The sequence below is a fragment of the Trichechus manatus genome, unplaced genomic scaffold (genome assembly GCF_000243295.1).
Source record: "Trichechus manatus latirostris isolate Lorelei unplaced genomic scaffold, TriManLat1.0 scaffold00060, whole genome shotgun sequence".
Classification (NCBI taxonomy): Eukaryota; Metazoa; Chordata; class Mammalia; order Sirenia; family Trichechidae; genus Trichechus; species Trichechus manatus.
The window spans coordinates 3,724,269-3,739,863 of NW_004443996.1; the positions used below are offsets into that span (position 1 = coordinate 3,724,269).

Consider the following 15,595-nt stretch of genomic DNA (forward strand, 5'->3'; position numbering starts at 1 on the left):
AGTAGATGCTAACTTCATCCACTAAAATGGGAAATATAGGAGGAGTAGGTGAAAGTGGAACCCCTGCATGCGCAGTGGTTAAGTGCTTGCCTACTAACCAAAAGGTTGGCAGTTTGAATGCACCAGCTGCTCCTTGGAAACTCTATGGGGCAGTTCTACTCTGTCATATAGGGTCACTATAGGGTCACTATGAGTCGGAATGGACTCGACGGGTTTGGTTTTTTGGTTTAGGTGAAAGTGGGGCTTGCGTGTGTGTGTGTGTGTGTGTGTGTGTAAGATGAGTTTGGTTGTAGATACAATGAGTTTGAGGCCTGTGACACCTCTTGGTGGAGGTCTCTAGCAGGCAGTTCAATAAATAGATATAGAACTCAGGAGAGAGATTTTTGGTTGGCTCTATATTTGGAATTTTTCAGCATATTGACAGTAGTTGAAGCCATGCAAGTACATTAGACCTCACAGGTGGAGGGTAGCTTGAGATGATGACTAAAGCTGGCACCACAAGGATCATTAACATTTAAGGAAGATGTGGAGAAAGAGGAGGTCAAGAAGATTAAGAGGGGCCATTCAATTATTTTCTGTCATTAATCTGGCCAATTAGTTATTTCTTATTTTACATATATTTATATTATTCTCTTTCTCAATATAATAATAATCCCTTGCATTTGTAATTTCTTATACATTTTTTCATTTGAATGGATCCTTACAACAAATTTGTGAGGTAGGTTGGGCAGTGTTATATGTCCATTTTACAGATGAGAAAACTAAGTTCATAGAGGTTAAGTTCTTAAAGCCTCAAAGTTACTAAATACAGAACTGATTCTTAGAGTTTTTTTAATGCTTGTTTTATTTATGTTTTTGTTTTTATTACGCCAAGCTCAATTTTCTTCTACTATCTCTTTCCCATATTTGAGGGCATTTTGAATTCTGAGCTTATTCTCCAAGATTCTATACACTCCAGCCAACTGAAAGCACCATCACCAAATCAGTGATGATGGCACAGGGCCAAGGGCCAACTTAAGCAGAACTCATTTTTCTTCCCCCCTCTCTATGCTAGATAAGTCTAAATTTTTTTGTAATAGACTTGTAGAAGAAAAGAAGTGTGTCTTAGAGCATATGTTGCAAAATCTCTAGCATTTGAAGAGTATTTATTAAGCACGTTGTTCATGATAAAAACCATTTCCATAATAGCCCAATATATTACAGAAGATAGATTATTGCTATGATCTTTCCGGTTCCAAAGTTCAAATGAAGCAGAACTCTCTCATCAAACACTGTTGATATAAACTCAGTTTCTGGAAATGTACTTCCTTTAATTTTGCTTCCTTCTATCTTGAATGTATCCTAATAAACCCAAAGTAAATTAAGTATCCAATTTCTTCATCCATGCTAGCCTTTTTGGTCTGCTTTCATCCCAGAATTAGATTATGTTTCTCTAAAGAGCTTTTAACTTTACCTCTCAGTTTCTCCAAGAATATTGCTTCTTGATTAGAGGTGGGGAAACACTGGCATTATTCCTCTTTTGGAGCTGGGATTTCCTTTATAAACTGAAAACATTTCAGAAAGACAACAACTAAGTGATGAAAGGATAGTAAGATTAGTGAGTACAAATAAAAGGAAGAGAATATAAACTCTCCATGGGGCCACAGCTGCATTATCTTATCCCCTGCCTCACCTCCACCATACCCTGAAGAGAGAGGCTTTCCCAGAGAACGAGCACAGGAACAGGAGTACTTGAAGAGATTAGAAAATCAAGATTATAACAATATTTAGTTGGGTTACTAGGCAGCTTAAAAGGAATAATACTTGAAGGGGAAAAAAACAGGGTTTAAATTACATTAAATTGCTTAATAATTAAAAATTAAAGTGGGGATAAATTATTTTATAAATGTTTCCTGAATTATTCTATTCTAGTACTTGGATTTTTTCTTTTCAGTCTTTCATTCACTTAGTTTAAAAATACATTAACCTTGATTTTGCTCTTTGCTATTAAAATAAAATCGATTGAAAAATCTAGAAGTTTTAATTATCATTATTTGCTACTAATGTATCCAAAAACCCTTTTAAGGATAGCTCTTCACCACTTTCCTCTAATTCTCCTTAAAATATTTGAGGAGTTAGAGTAAAAACAATTTTCAAACATGAAAAGAATGTGCACACTTGACACTCCCTTGGGTATTTACTGAAATGTGTATACTGAGTGAGATCTTTTACCAGATTGTCCTATATCAAATGCAAGGTATTTAATTGAGTAACCAAAACAGTGCTTTTGTCTGGGCTTCATCTACTGCTACTTTTCAAAAAAATCTCCAAGTTTTCCAGGAAAAATTTAAAGTGATATTTATTGGAAAATTTACTATAAAAATGTGATCACTGGAACATTGATACCACAAAATTAGAAACAATTTAAATACATATCAAATATGGAACTGGCAAAATAAATGAACATGCTTACTTAAACAGTGAAGTGGAACCAACATCTGGTTCAGAGCAGTCGGCTGTGGAGTCTTGGCTCCACCATTTCCAAGTTGTAGGATCTCAGGCAGGTTAACTTTTCTAAACCTCAGTTTCCTTATCTGTGAAATCAGGATCATTATGCCTTCCTCATTGTGAGGATTAAATTGGATTATGTATATAAAGCACTTATCAAAGTACCTGGCACTTGATAAATGTTTAACAGGGCCTCAAACGGTTTGGCGCATGGTTGGTGTTTAATAAATATTTGTTGAATGATAACAAAACGTTAAAATGTTATATGTAATGTATGCAGCTGGGGAAGACTAATGATATATTGTTAAGTGAAAAAACATAATTACTGTGATGTCAATTTTATTTAAAAAAAATGTATTCATAAAAAAGAGAAGAATATTCACTGAAATGCAAATAGTGGTGATCTCCAGACAGGATTCTGAGAGAGATTTCACTTCTATTTTATGTATTTCTTAGGTAATTCAAATGTCTTCCAGTCTTCTGGAGTCATTTATTCCTGTAATAACCAAATAACGCGACTTCCCACCCCATGTAAGATCAAGATCTATACTCTAACTACCCCTCCTCCCCTCAGGGTTGTTGTTGTTAGCTGCCATGGAGTCTGCCCACAACTCATGGTGACCCCATGCACAATGGAAGGAAATTAGTCCTGTGCCATCCCCATGATCGGCTGCAGATGGGACAGTTGTGATCCATATGGTTTTCACTGGTTGATTTTCAGAAGTAGATAATCTCTCCTTCATGTAAGGCAAGAATTCTACCACTGAACCACCAATGCCCTTGGCCTCAGCCTACCACTGTTTTGTAAGGATCTGTTCCTCTAGTCAATAACTCTCCCCTTCCATTTAATCCCTCTTCCCCTGCTTCCTGGGATCCTCAACCCCTTTCTCCAGACAGTTGCATGAAAAACGCCAAGTTCTTATTTTTATATACAAAGCATATAAAACTTTCAGCCCCCATTTTAGACTAAAAAGCTACTGCTGGGGAACTTTTCTAAATAAAAAGCCATCGACCCCTGATCTCCACCCTCAGCTAAGCAAACAGTATAAGCAAAGAGATGGATTAAAGATGAAAATTAATTACATCAGTTAAATTCTAATTAAATTAAATCAAATTCTTAGATGTGCTTCTTTCCAATCAGAGCAAACTCTAGAGGTAATTTTTCTGTCTGACTGTTATAGATATTTTCCAGATTTTCTGCAACGAGCATTTTCATTTTTAAATGAAATAAAACCCAGCAAATATTATAAAAAATTAAGTGCTGCTTATTGATGAATGCTTCCAAAGTACACTAAGTTTTTATTTCAGAAAACACCCCATTATCATACGTCAGCTCTGTTTCAGTCTGGCTCTTTGCCCTATTTTTTTTCTTTCAGTTTTTTTTTAACATTTTACAGGGGGAACAGCCTTCAAATATAAAAAGGACAGGAAAAAAATGGCTCTGAGACATACGAGATTCCAACAAATTTAAACTCTGCTTGCTATAGATGAAAATTATATAAGTGCCTTTCTCAATTGTGAGTATTCATTTAGATGAAACCAAGCTGGAATCAGAATTCATAATACTAGGTTTTAGTGGTTTTACTTAGTATCTTCAGAAAAGAGGATCTTATATATTGTAGTCATTAGAGTTGAAATGTATAAACATATCTATATTTTGAGATCTATGGGGGGTGCTTTATATGTTATAGTAATTCAAAACATTTTTGTAGAGCGGACAATTCATGCACATTTCCAACTAGAAACAGAATTTGGCTGATCTTGGCTTATAAAAAGGAGCCCTGGTGGTGCAGTAGTTAAGCGCTTGTGCTTGGCTGCTAACCAAAGGTCGGCGTTTCAAACTCGCCAGCGGCTCCGCAGGAAAAAATATGCGGCAGTCCGCTCCTGTAAAGAGTACAGCCTGGGAAACCCCATGGGGCAGTACTACTCAGTCTTACAGGGTCGCTGTGAGTCGGAATCGACTCATCGGCATTGGGTTTTGGCTTATAAAATTCATCACCTAGACTATATCTTTAATAAAATAGTAAGTTAAAGCTAAAATTAGATTTTATAAAGTTTGCTGATAATACCTTGAAAGGAAGAAAACTTTAAATTCAAATAATACATACACTTTTATTAAATATAAACCAGCTTATGACGTTTTTCATTAAGACTGTTAGTTCCTAAACTGGATAACACTGCCACCTAATGGGAAAGAATGACAATGACGTTTTTGTCTTAAAAAAACAGAACAAAACTCCTTTCTTCCCCTGTAGGTGTACCAGCAACAGTAGGGAGATTTTTGCAGTGCTGGTGGAGGCAGTCTGAGTTTCCAAGATGGAACAAGTTGCCTTAATAACTGTGGACAATATACATCTTTGTGTAAGTGTCCCTTTAAAACACAACTGTGTAATGTTCAAACCTAACTTTCTTTAAAAAGAAAAGACAACGAAACAAAACACTGAGTGATCTTCAACTGTTGTGAATTTCCATGAGCCAAAATGAGAAAGAAATTCGGGATCCAGTTCTATAACACTAAACTGCATTTTCAAATTTTACCTCTAAGGAAACTTAACATACGCTTCCTCCTCTAATAAAGGAAAAGACAAACATCACTCATGCCCATAATAAATTATGCAAATCGTTTGATTTTGTAAAGCAAATAGCAAAATTACTTCACCCCTTTCCTGGCAACTTAGAAAAAACAAAATGCTTACGTTACATTGCTTAATAATTAAGAATTAAAGTGGGGCTAAATTATTTTATAAATGTTTCCTGAATTATTCTATTCTAGTACTTGGATTTTCTCTTTTAGTCTTTTATTCACTTAATTTAAAAATACATTAAACCTAATTTTATTCTTTGCTATTAAAATAAAATGAAAAAAAAAACCCTAGAAATTTAAAGTGTTATTAATTGCTACTAATGGCAGCAATTATTTTGTCTGGACTTCTAGCTGTGAGACATAATGCAAGTTACTTAACCTCTCTGAATCCCAGTTTCTTTACCTGTACAATGGGGATAATAACATGACCTTCCTCATTGGATTGTTGTGAGGATTAAATGAATTAGTACAAGTAAAGTGCTTAGTTAGATTCATGCCAGATACCACAGGAAGCATTCATTAAATTTTAGCTCTCATTATTATTATTACAGGTGGACCAACATCTGAAATGTACCTACATCTAATTTGTGTTGAGTTTAGCGTAGTTCTGTGATGTGACTTAGCTTGCCTGTCATGCTAAGACTGTGGGATCTCGTCTTAGTTAACTAGTGCAGCTATAACAGAAATACCACAAGTGGATGGCTTTAACAAAGAGAAATTTATTCTCCCACAGTCTAGGAGGCTAGAAGTCCGAATTCAGGGTGCCAGCTCCAGGGGAAGGCTTTCTCTCTCTGTCGGCTCTGAAGGAAGGTCCTTGTTATCAATCTTCCCCTGGTCTAGGAGATTCTCAGTGCAGGGATCGTAGGTCCAAAGGACACACTCTGTTCCTGGCACTACTTTCTTGTGGTATGAGGTCCCCCTGTCTCTCGGCTCCCTACTCTCTTTTATATCTAAAAAGAGATTGACTCAAGATACAGCCTAATTTTGTAGATTGAGTCCTGCCTCATGAACAGAACTTCCTCTAATCCCGCTTCATTAACATCATAGAGGTAGGATTTACAACACATAGGAAAATCACATCAGATGACAAAATGGTGGACAATCACACAATACTGGGAATCATGGCCTAGCCAAGTTGACACACATTTTTGGGGGACACAATTTAATCCATAACAGTTCTCTAATTTCCATTTATAGGCAGCATAGGCCAAAGGATGTTTGGGCTCTCTGGTTTTATTTGAACCCTTTGATCTATGGCATGGGTTTGGACCCTGCTCCCATTCTTGCATTTACTAGATTTGGGCAAATTATCTAATCTTTCTAAGTCCAGATTTTTTTTTAATTGATAAAACGAGGAACAATAGTACAGACCTCACAGGTTGCTTTGAGAATTACATGAGATAATGCAAACGTAAAGCCCTTACCACAGTGTGAGTTTTCAAACTTCAACCAAGTTCTCTAGTGTAGTAAAAGAAAAAAAAAAAAGACACTCCATCTAAACCAATATTAGCACCACTTACATAATATACAGTGTTGAGGAAATGAGCCAGCAGATGAAATTGATGGGAGAAGGAATTCTGCACGGGAGTAGGGGAATGTGGGCGTGGGGAGCGGGCAACACGTTGATCACACAAATACGGGGTGGAGAATGATCAGAGGATGAGTAAGAGGCAGGATAACGTGATGATAAAAAGCCTGGAAATGGAGTTGGATAGACCTAGGTCTGAATTCAGGCTCTTTTCCAACTGTTACGAGGCCTTGGGCAGGTTACCAAATCTTTTGAGCCAGTTTCCTCAGCATTGGGGATAATAAAGTTGCTGTGCGGATTGAATGAGATAATGCATTCAAAGTGCTTCCCACTGAGCCTAGGTCATAAAAGAACTCAATAAATGGTAGCTGTAGTTATTCTTATTTTTATAAAGAAATATTTTCTACGATGGGACTTGAGCACCTCATCGGGACAACTCTTTAAAGCATTCTAGTTTCTACCTGTATGTGAAAGGTGTGGTAAGCGGAAATAAGGAAGTAAGTATTTGAGGACTTTGATGCAGGGAAAGGGGGAAGGGTTGGAGCCAGTGTCTTTGAATTGGTTCCTTAAAACAGCAGGCTCTCTTAGGCTTAAACTCTGAGACTCTCTCCAGTTCCTTACTTTACTGTCTTAAACTCCTGGAGAGGAGGAAATAAAGGTGTGGCCAAGCCAGCCCTGCCTCGCCCCTCTCCCACCACATGGGGGAGCACGTAGGCGCGTATATACAGGGGCATTGTGACTTCATCACCATGACGAAACCACTGCGCAAGGGGGTAAGGCGGTAATACTCCCCCAGGTTCATTTTCTTCTTCCCCACACTTATGGCCTGTTGGCAGGGAAAGGCCAGATGACAACTTGAAACTCAGCCAAGCCTGTAGCTGTGATCGCTGGTGAGGTCAACTCTAGCAAACCGTCGGCATCAATAATCGTCTTCCGGTAGCCCTCCTTTTTTCCTCCCATTCTCACCTTGAAGGAAGGTATCTCGAAGGGTAAATCAAGTTGAAAAAACCTGGAAAGAGCCGACAACCTCACACCACAGCACTGTACTTAAGGGCTCCTGTTCCATCTAGACACTTAGTCATCGGCCAGCCAGTCCTCTGCCAATCTGCCATCAGCAAATGAGTCCTCTCTCAAACAGTCCTTGGCCAATCAGTCCTCGGCTTATCAGCCATAAACCAGCTAGTCATCAGCCAATCAGGCAAAAATGAACCCATCAGCCACCAGCCAACCAGGTAAAAGCCTACCTGTAACGAACCAACCGGGCACAAGCCAATGAGGCATGAACCAACCAGGCATGAGTCAACCAAGCACAAACAAAGCTAGTATGAATCAACCAGGCACGAGCCAACCAAGCACAAGCCTAACTGGTATGAAGCAACCAGGCACAAGCCAACGAAGCATAAGCCAACTAGGGATGAGTCAACCAGGTACAAGCCCACCTGGTATGAACCAATCGGGCACAAGCCAACGAGGCATGAGCCAACCAGGCACCAGCCTACCTGGTATGAACCAACCAGGCACGAGTAAACCAGGCACGAGTCAACGAAGCATGAGCCAACCAGTCCTAACTGGTGTGAACCAAAAAGGCATTAGCCAACGAAGCATGAGCCAACCAAGCATGAGCCAACCAGGCATGAGCCAACTAAGCACAAGCTTAACTGGTATGAACCAACTAGGCACCAGCCAACGAAGCATGAGCCAACCAGACACCAGCCTACCTGGTATGAACCAATCAGGCACAAGCCAACCGGGCACGAGTCAACAGGGCATGAGCCTACCTGGTAAGAACCAACTGAGCACAAGCCAATCGGGCATAAGCCAACGAGGCATGAGTCAACCAGGAACAAGCCAACCCAGCACGAGCCTATCTGGTATGAACCAACTAGCTAGGAGCCAACCACGGAAGAGCCAAGCAGACACTAGCCAATCAGGCACTAGCCGATCAGGCATGAACCAACCGAGCACAAGCTTACCTGACACAAACCAACCAGGTATGAAACAACCAGGCATGAGCCAAGCAAGCATGAAGCAACTAGGCATGAATTCTTTCAGAGTAAGACCTGCAGTGGCTCGAGACTGCCCTGAAATACTGCGCCTGATTAAAGTAAGCCTGTCCTTAATTCTGTGGGGCTTCATGGCGTTAGTTTAGGGCTAAAAGAGAGCAAGGGGGGTATAGGCTGGGTTTGAATACTGGCTCTGCAAATAATGACCCGTGTATACAACTTTCTGGAAGTTACTTAACCTAAGGGTCACTTTCCTCATCGTTAAAATCAAGATTATAGTTTCATTCATGTATAGATATGTATCTATACGTATATATGTATATATACATGTATATATATATACATCTATATCTCAAAAGATTATTGTAATGATTCAGCTAGGTAAAATGATTTCGGCTCAAAATGTCATGAGGGGAACCACTTCATGGAAATTTCGGGGATCAAATGTGTTGTCTCTCCTGGGGTGATTTTCATTTTAAAAAAGGATCTTAGAGAAAAGGAATGCTTAACTTGAATGACTCACCAATGACAGAATTTCAGATACTAATGGGTAAGTTTTTGGGATAGGGAGGCTCATTGTTTCTTATATAACACCCACTTACAGAAGCTGATGATTCTTTGCCCAGAAAACAATATTCATACACAACAAATTTTCCACGATCCATGGATCCATGTTCCTTGATCCCTGAAGCCCATCCAGGGTTCAAAGTTCCAAGGATCGTAGTTAAACATTTCTGATTTACACATTTATTTTAATGACTTTGCTGGAAATCACTCAAGTTCACTAAAGGGGTCAGTTCAATAGCTATAGTTCTGTGCTGAAGTTCTGTGGCACTGAAGGCAATTGCTTATGTTATGTAAAACCTAAACAATATTAAAGCAGTAGTCCATTTTCTTTATGTAGTAAATGCATGACTGAAACAAGGCATAGATTATACTAAGAGTTTTGTAATGAAAATGTTGCATCTGCTTACCAACATGTCTAAATCTCTAAATTAGGCCAAGATTGTGTTCCCTTTGATTGGAGAATGTGTTTTAACGGTCAAAATAAAATAACAAAACTTTTGTAGTAAAATCCTTCTGTTTAAATGAGGTGGCACAGTGGCTAAGAGCTCAGCTGCCAAAAGGCTGGCAGTCTGAATCCACCAGCTGCTTCCTGGAAACCCTACGGTGACTGTTCTACTCTGTCCTATAGGGTCGCTATGAGTCGGAATCGACTTGACGGCAATGGGTTTGGGTTTTTTGGTTAGGCCAGGTTACATATCTATAAGAACTGGATTATACATCCTCCCATGGCTTCAATTCTATTCAATTCTCACAAGTTCCCAGATCATTTCTCCAACTGGCATTAATCTAAATGATTATATGATCAATCAAAATACTATGCTCAACATGCTAATTATTCCAGATCCACATTTTTCCAGGTGGTAGAAAATAATTTAGAAGATTTTTTTGTAGCGCTAGTATCTGACACCTGGTTTGAAATTAATAAATTTTTTTAATTGAACCACAGTGAATCTCTTTATCTGGACAAACTTGTTTCCTAGCTTTCCAAACAATGCCCATCGTTATCATCAAGGGAAAAATACATCACCGGACTCTCCTACTCCAGTGAGTCTGTATCTGTGGAGTTCCTGACCACATTTACTTTACTTTTTAATTTGTCTCATGTGCCTGAAAATACACCAAAAGTTTCTTGGGAGTAATTTTAACTAGTATTTACTATACAAAAAAAGTCAGTTGCCATCAAGTCGATTCCAACTCATAGCGACTCTATGTGTGTCAGCGTAGAACTGTGCTCCATAAGGTTTTCAATGGCTGATTTTTCAGAATAGCCAGGCCTTTCTTCTGAAGTGTGTCTGGGTGGACTTGAACCTCCATCCTTTCGGTTAGCAGCCGAGTGCATAACTGTTTGCACCACCCAGGGACTCCACAAAAATACTAGAAAACTGAATTACTTACTGTCCACCACAGATATGTGAGTACTGATTAATTAGTTTTGGGCTTTATGTTCCTCTCTAAAAAAACACATATCCATTTGTCCTATCTCCTCTTCATTGCTAAGTTATAAAACATTCTCTTTTTGCAAAGCAATTTATTAGAGTTTGGCATCATAGTAATTCTGTAGCTGAGAATATTGCAGGCTCTATTTACTGTCCTGCCACGAAAATTCTTCCGAGTATACTTTGTATACACCTGTTCTATCCTATTTGTAACCACAGCATTATTTCAGGATCTAGTCATTGTATAGCTAGGCAACCACAACTTTTATTATGGTGGTTCCTAAAGTGTGGTTCTGGATCAATGGTGATCCATAGATGAGTGCTGTGTAGTATTAACACTAGATTTTTGTTCATTGTAAAAACATTGAGTGCATATTAGGGAAAAAGCCATGTGCTAAGTACTGTAAAAGACACAAAGATTGTTAAATTACAGTCTCTGCTCTCAATGAGTTTACAGTGTGTTAGGGGAGGTAAAGACACAAATAATTTTTATCCTCCTCACCCAATGCATTCTCTACACAGCAGTCAAAATTCTCAAGACTCCACTGGGCTTCTGGTTTTACTGAGAATAAAATTCAAATTTCTTACAAGGCTCTACCTAATCTGGCCCTTGCTGTCTTCCTTATATATCTTAAAAGCTTTTTCCATTATAAATTTAATGTACTCTCAGTCAAAACCCCCAAATTTTCACCTGGAACTATAAACATGAGCACTTCTAGAAAAGTTCCAAAAAGAAGAGTGATATCCCTACCAGATATTATAAACCTCTAAGTAATTAAAATACTATGGTTATAGGTGCAGAGATAGATCAATGGAACAGAATTTAGACTATGAAAAAAGAGACATTTCAAATTAGTGAATAAAAGGGTTATTCAATAAATGGTGTTGGGACAACTGGGGAGACAAAGATGAAACTCCACCTCACCTCTTACACCAAAAAAAAATCAAATGAATCAATTATTAATATTAAGAATTTAAGAATAATCTGGAAGTGGAGAAGACCTTTCCAAGCATGAGACCTAAACCATAAAGGATTAATTTGAATATGTAAAAAAAGATACAGTAAAAAGCAAAATAAACAAAGTCTAAACTGGGTAAAACACCTGACAGGCAAACACATGGCAGATTCTTCTGTAAAGCCTATGGACTTTATAATACATAGACTTTAGGATACCTACTTTGAATGCTCAGAAACCCTTTTTGCTTTACTTTTCCGGTTTCTGGTTGTATTCAAGGCTAGTTGACTGGACAACTGACCCTCATGAATGAGGTATCAAAGTAGTTAATCTCTCTATAATTATATATATTATTTTGTTGAGCGTGCTGTTTTAGATTTTAAGTTTACAGTTGGTGGGGGTCAAGTGTGACTCACCTTTAACAGTGCAAGGGACAACATCATAAGTGAATAAACAATAAAAAACTTCCCAATAGTTATCATCTTAAGAATTTGTTTACCAAATCATAAACTGAAGTTTTCTCTGCTTTGACAGGAACTGGCTGCTTGTGAAAACATGCTAGATGCAGTGAAGTTAACAGCAGCAGGTAAGACGTTCTGTGGTATTTTCAGAGCTAGAAAAATAAACAGGGCATAATGTATGCACACAGTACTACATTTACCTGGATATGTGGAAGCTGCTGTCCTTGGTATACAAAGACGATGACATTAATAATATCCATATGCATGCAGCCCTGGTGGCGCAATGGTTAAGAGCTCAGCTGCTAACCAAAATGTTGGCAGTTCGAATCCACCAGCTAGTGCTTGGAAACCCTATGGGGCAGTTCTACTCTGTCCAATAGGGTTGCTATGAGTCGGAATTGACTCGACAGGAACAGGAAGTGTTTTATGATGAATGAGAACTTTCTAGGTAGGAAAGATGAAGACTTAGAACAGAGATGATTAAAGTCTATAAAATTATGAATGGCAAAGAAAGTTATTTACCAAATCCTAGAAAATTATGAGCAAAGATGACTCCTTGTAATAAACTTAGAGCATTCTTCAAAGGAGATAAACGGTTTTGCTACAATACTGGGCGAGAGATCAATTGCAAACTTCAGAAGAAGGGCTGTTTTGTGGGGGTCTTTTGGGCCATGCCCTAACACAGCAATCTTGGTGTCTTGATCAGAAATAGAACCCTGAGCTGCATGGATCATGGATCAATCATCCCATATGACAATCTGTATGTTCTTACACTTGATAATACCACCACCAGAATGTTAACCGTTTCATTGGTCTAATGGAAATAGTAAAAAAAAATACAAAGTTGAAAGTAATGGACACTCTATGAAAGCAGTATTCAAACTAAAACAGTATTACTATACTGAGATAAGGTCATTATTTCATTGTAGTTAGGAAAATACTGCTCAGTGTAATGTATAACAATTAATATTAAAAAACAACAAAAATACTTCATGTACTCCATCTTCTTGCCTTAGGATTTCACTGTATCTTTTAAGTTATTTCATAATATCCTCAGTTGTTTTTATCCTAAAAAGTCTTTGTGTTCTAGTATAGAGGCAGGTGAGATATTTGATGAAATAATGCTCTATTCTTACCTATTACTGTAAACTTTTTGACATACTGATGTGAATTGATACTTCAGATTTACTCAGGGATGGCTTTGGGGACAATCCCCTTTTCTACTGCCTGATTGCAGAAACACAAAATCAACATACACCATCAGGTAAAGTATATCTTCTTTCTCCAATTTAATCTAGAGTATATTTTCCCCACTGTGCAGAGTACAGTTTGATAGCATATAATGACCATTAAGCAAGGAGAAGAGTGTAAGAGTATAAAACCAGTTTTTTGGTAAAGTGTGTGGTATGTACTTATGTTTACATATGCATAGGAAAAAATTTGAAAAGTATACTTCACACTGTTAAGAGGTCATACCTCTGCAAAGTTGTATTATAAGGGACTTACACCTTCTACTTTACATATTTCTAGTATTTGAAATTTTGTCCAGTGACCATTTATTACCTTAATCGTTTAAAAAACAAAATAAAACAAAGATGTTCCATTTGGGGGGAAGATTCTTTCAAAGATTCAAAGCATTAACCTCTTTGTACCCCCTCTTCCCTCTTCTAGACACAGTGACCATTGGATTTGCCATGTACTACTTTACATACAACCCCTGGATTGGCAAGTTACTTTACCTAGAGGACTTTTATGTCATACAAGCTTATCGAGGTCAAAATACATTTAGCAGTACTTATAAATACTTTAAAAATCAAAACAGTATGTTTTAATGTTAAGGATAAGAGATAACATTTTAGTATAAATGTGACATTCAAAGTTAGTCTATGTAATACATTTCTGTTTCATGAGTCTGATACTATCCTAGTCATCCCTGCATGTGGTGAAGACCCAATCACTGATTACAAAATATTTTTTTTATTAGTTACCATCAGGGCTTGAATAAGCAAAGCTACTATTAAAAAAAAAAAAAAAAACAGTTGCCATTGAGTCGATTCTGACTCATAGCGACCCTATAGGACAGAGTAGAACCGCCCCATGGAGTTTCCAAGGAGCAGCTGGTGGATTCAAACTGCCAACCTTTTGGTTAACAGCCGAGATCTTAACCACTACGCTACCAGGGTTTCCAAAGCTACCATAGCTATACTTTTAAGAAATGCTTTGACATTTTGGGTTAGTTTGACTAGAAATGGATATGAAATATACCCTGTCATAAGATGATAGTGACAGAAACTCATTTCCTCTTCACTAATACAACCCAAACTCTTTTCCACTACCCTTGGAATCACATTCCAATTATGAAAAAGAGATATGGAAAACATTCATAAGTTTCAACACAAGATATTAAGGATATGTAATAACTAGATACAGAGTTCTTATATTTTATTTATTTTAAACTAAAGCAAATAACTTGTTAAGGGAGTTTTTTCAACTTACTGTTTGCATTTTGCATTATCTATTTAAAAGGACTAGGTATTGGAGCTGAAATGCTGAAGAGGCTAAGTCAGGTATGTCTTACAATTAGTATTGATATTCAATTTCATCAACAAATATTATTATCTAACAGGGCATAAATTAGGTAATTCATCATCTCATCATCTGAACATAACCCCAAAATATTTTTTGTATTCCAATCAAACTGGTTTTTCAAATCAGATACTCATATAGGTTATATTTAATCAAAAATTGATTTCTATATAATCCACAACCATATAATACACTTTTTGCTGTAAAGCAGAAAGACGTAAGCATGAGGGAGATTAGAAGGCAATTTTACCCATAAAATAGGTCCAAGTATGACTATGAGAATAGTATAAAAGCAAGACCCTTGTGACTTTCGGAAATACACATGAAAACATGTTCTTTTAGGTAAACTTTTTCTGTAGCATAAAGAAAAAACAATCAATAGAAAAACCAACGAGTGGACTTTGCAAATCAGTTTTGGACTTAAGAAGGACTTAAGAAGGGAGGGATTTTAAAGCTCATAACAGTAGGATATTTTCGTTTTCAGCTATAAAGAAGTCCAAGAGATAATTATTTTGAAGTATTTTGCACATACCACCTTTTCAGACTTTTCAATGAAATAAATGTGTTAATGAAGACTATACTTTCAAATAAAAGTATTTTTTGTTTGTTTTTAAACAGATAGCCATCAGAAGCCAGTGCAACTGCATGCAACTTCTTGTTGTCATTTGGAACGAGGCTTCTATTGACTACTACACTCGACGAGGGGCTTTAGACCTTTCCTCTGAGGAGGGCTGGCATCTGTTCAGATTTAACAGAGAAGAACTCATGGACATGGCAGGGGGAGAATGAAAAAGGATGCATAACAACCCATCCCAACATAGGCCTCAACATCTGAATGTCACCTGAGTCCAACAACAATTTGACTTTGAATGTTGTACAATACAGCAAGTGATCATAACACTCTGGTTTGAGCAGATCTTTTACTTTGAAGCAGATTTTGCAGCTGTAGTCAACTCTCCATTATCCAAACTAATATACTCATGGCTA

The 15,595-nt window shown here is 37.6% G+C and overlaps 1 protein-coding gene across 1 annotated transcript; it reads left to right on the forward strand.

Annotated features, from left to right (window-relative positions):
- The first annotated feature begins 7,878 nt into the window (after positions 1 to 7,878).
- Positions 7,879 to 15,397, forward strand: SATL1 (spermidine/spermine N1-acetyl transferase like 1). Its single transcript, XM_004378901.1, has 6 exons — positions 7,879 to 8,703; positions 12,096 to 12,147; positions 13,206 to 13,286; positions 13,694 to 13,795; positions 14,549 to 14,589; positions 15,227 to 15,397. Exons 1-6 carry the CDS (start codon positions 7,879 to 7,881, stop codon positions 15,395 to 15,397), a joined length of 1,272 nt encoding a protein of 423 aa, XP_004378958.1.
- The last annotated feature ends 198 nt before the right edge of the window (positions 15,398 to 15,595 follow it).

Bases quoted from the DNA above. Each gene is read 5' to 3' on its own strand.
- SATL1 (XM_004378901.1), top strand. From the start codon at position 7,879: ATGAACCAACCAGGCATGAGTCAACCAAGCACAAACAAAGCTAGTATG. The intron at 13,287-13,693 runs GTAAAGTATATC...TCCCTCTTCTAG, and splicing joins AAATCAACATACACCATCAG to ACACAGTGACCATTGGATTT. The intron at 13,796-14,548 runs GTCAAAATACAT...TCTATTTAAAAG, and splicing joins TGTCATACAAGCTTATCGAG to GACTAGGTATTGGAGCTGAA.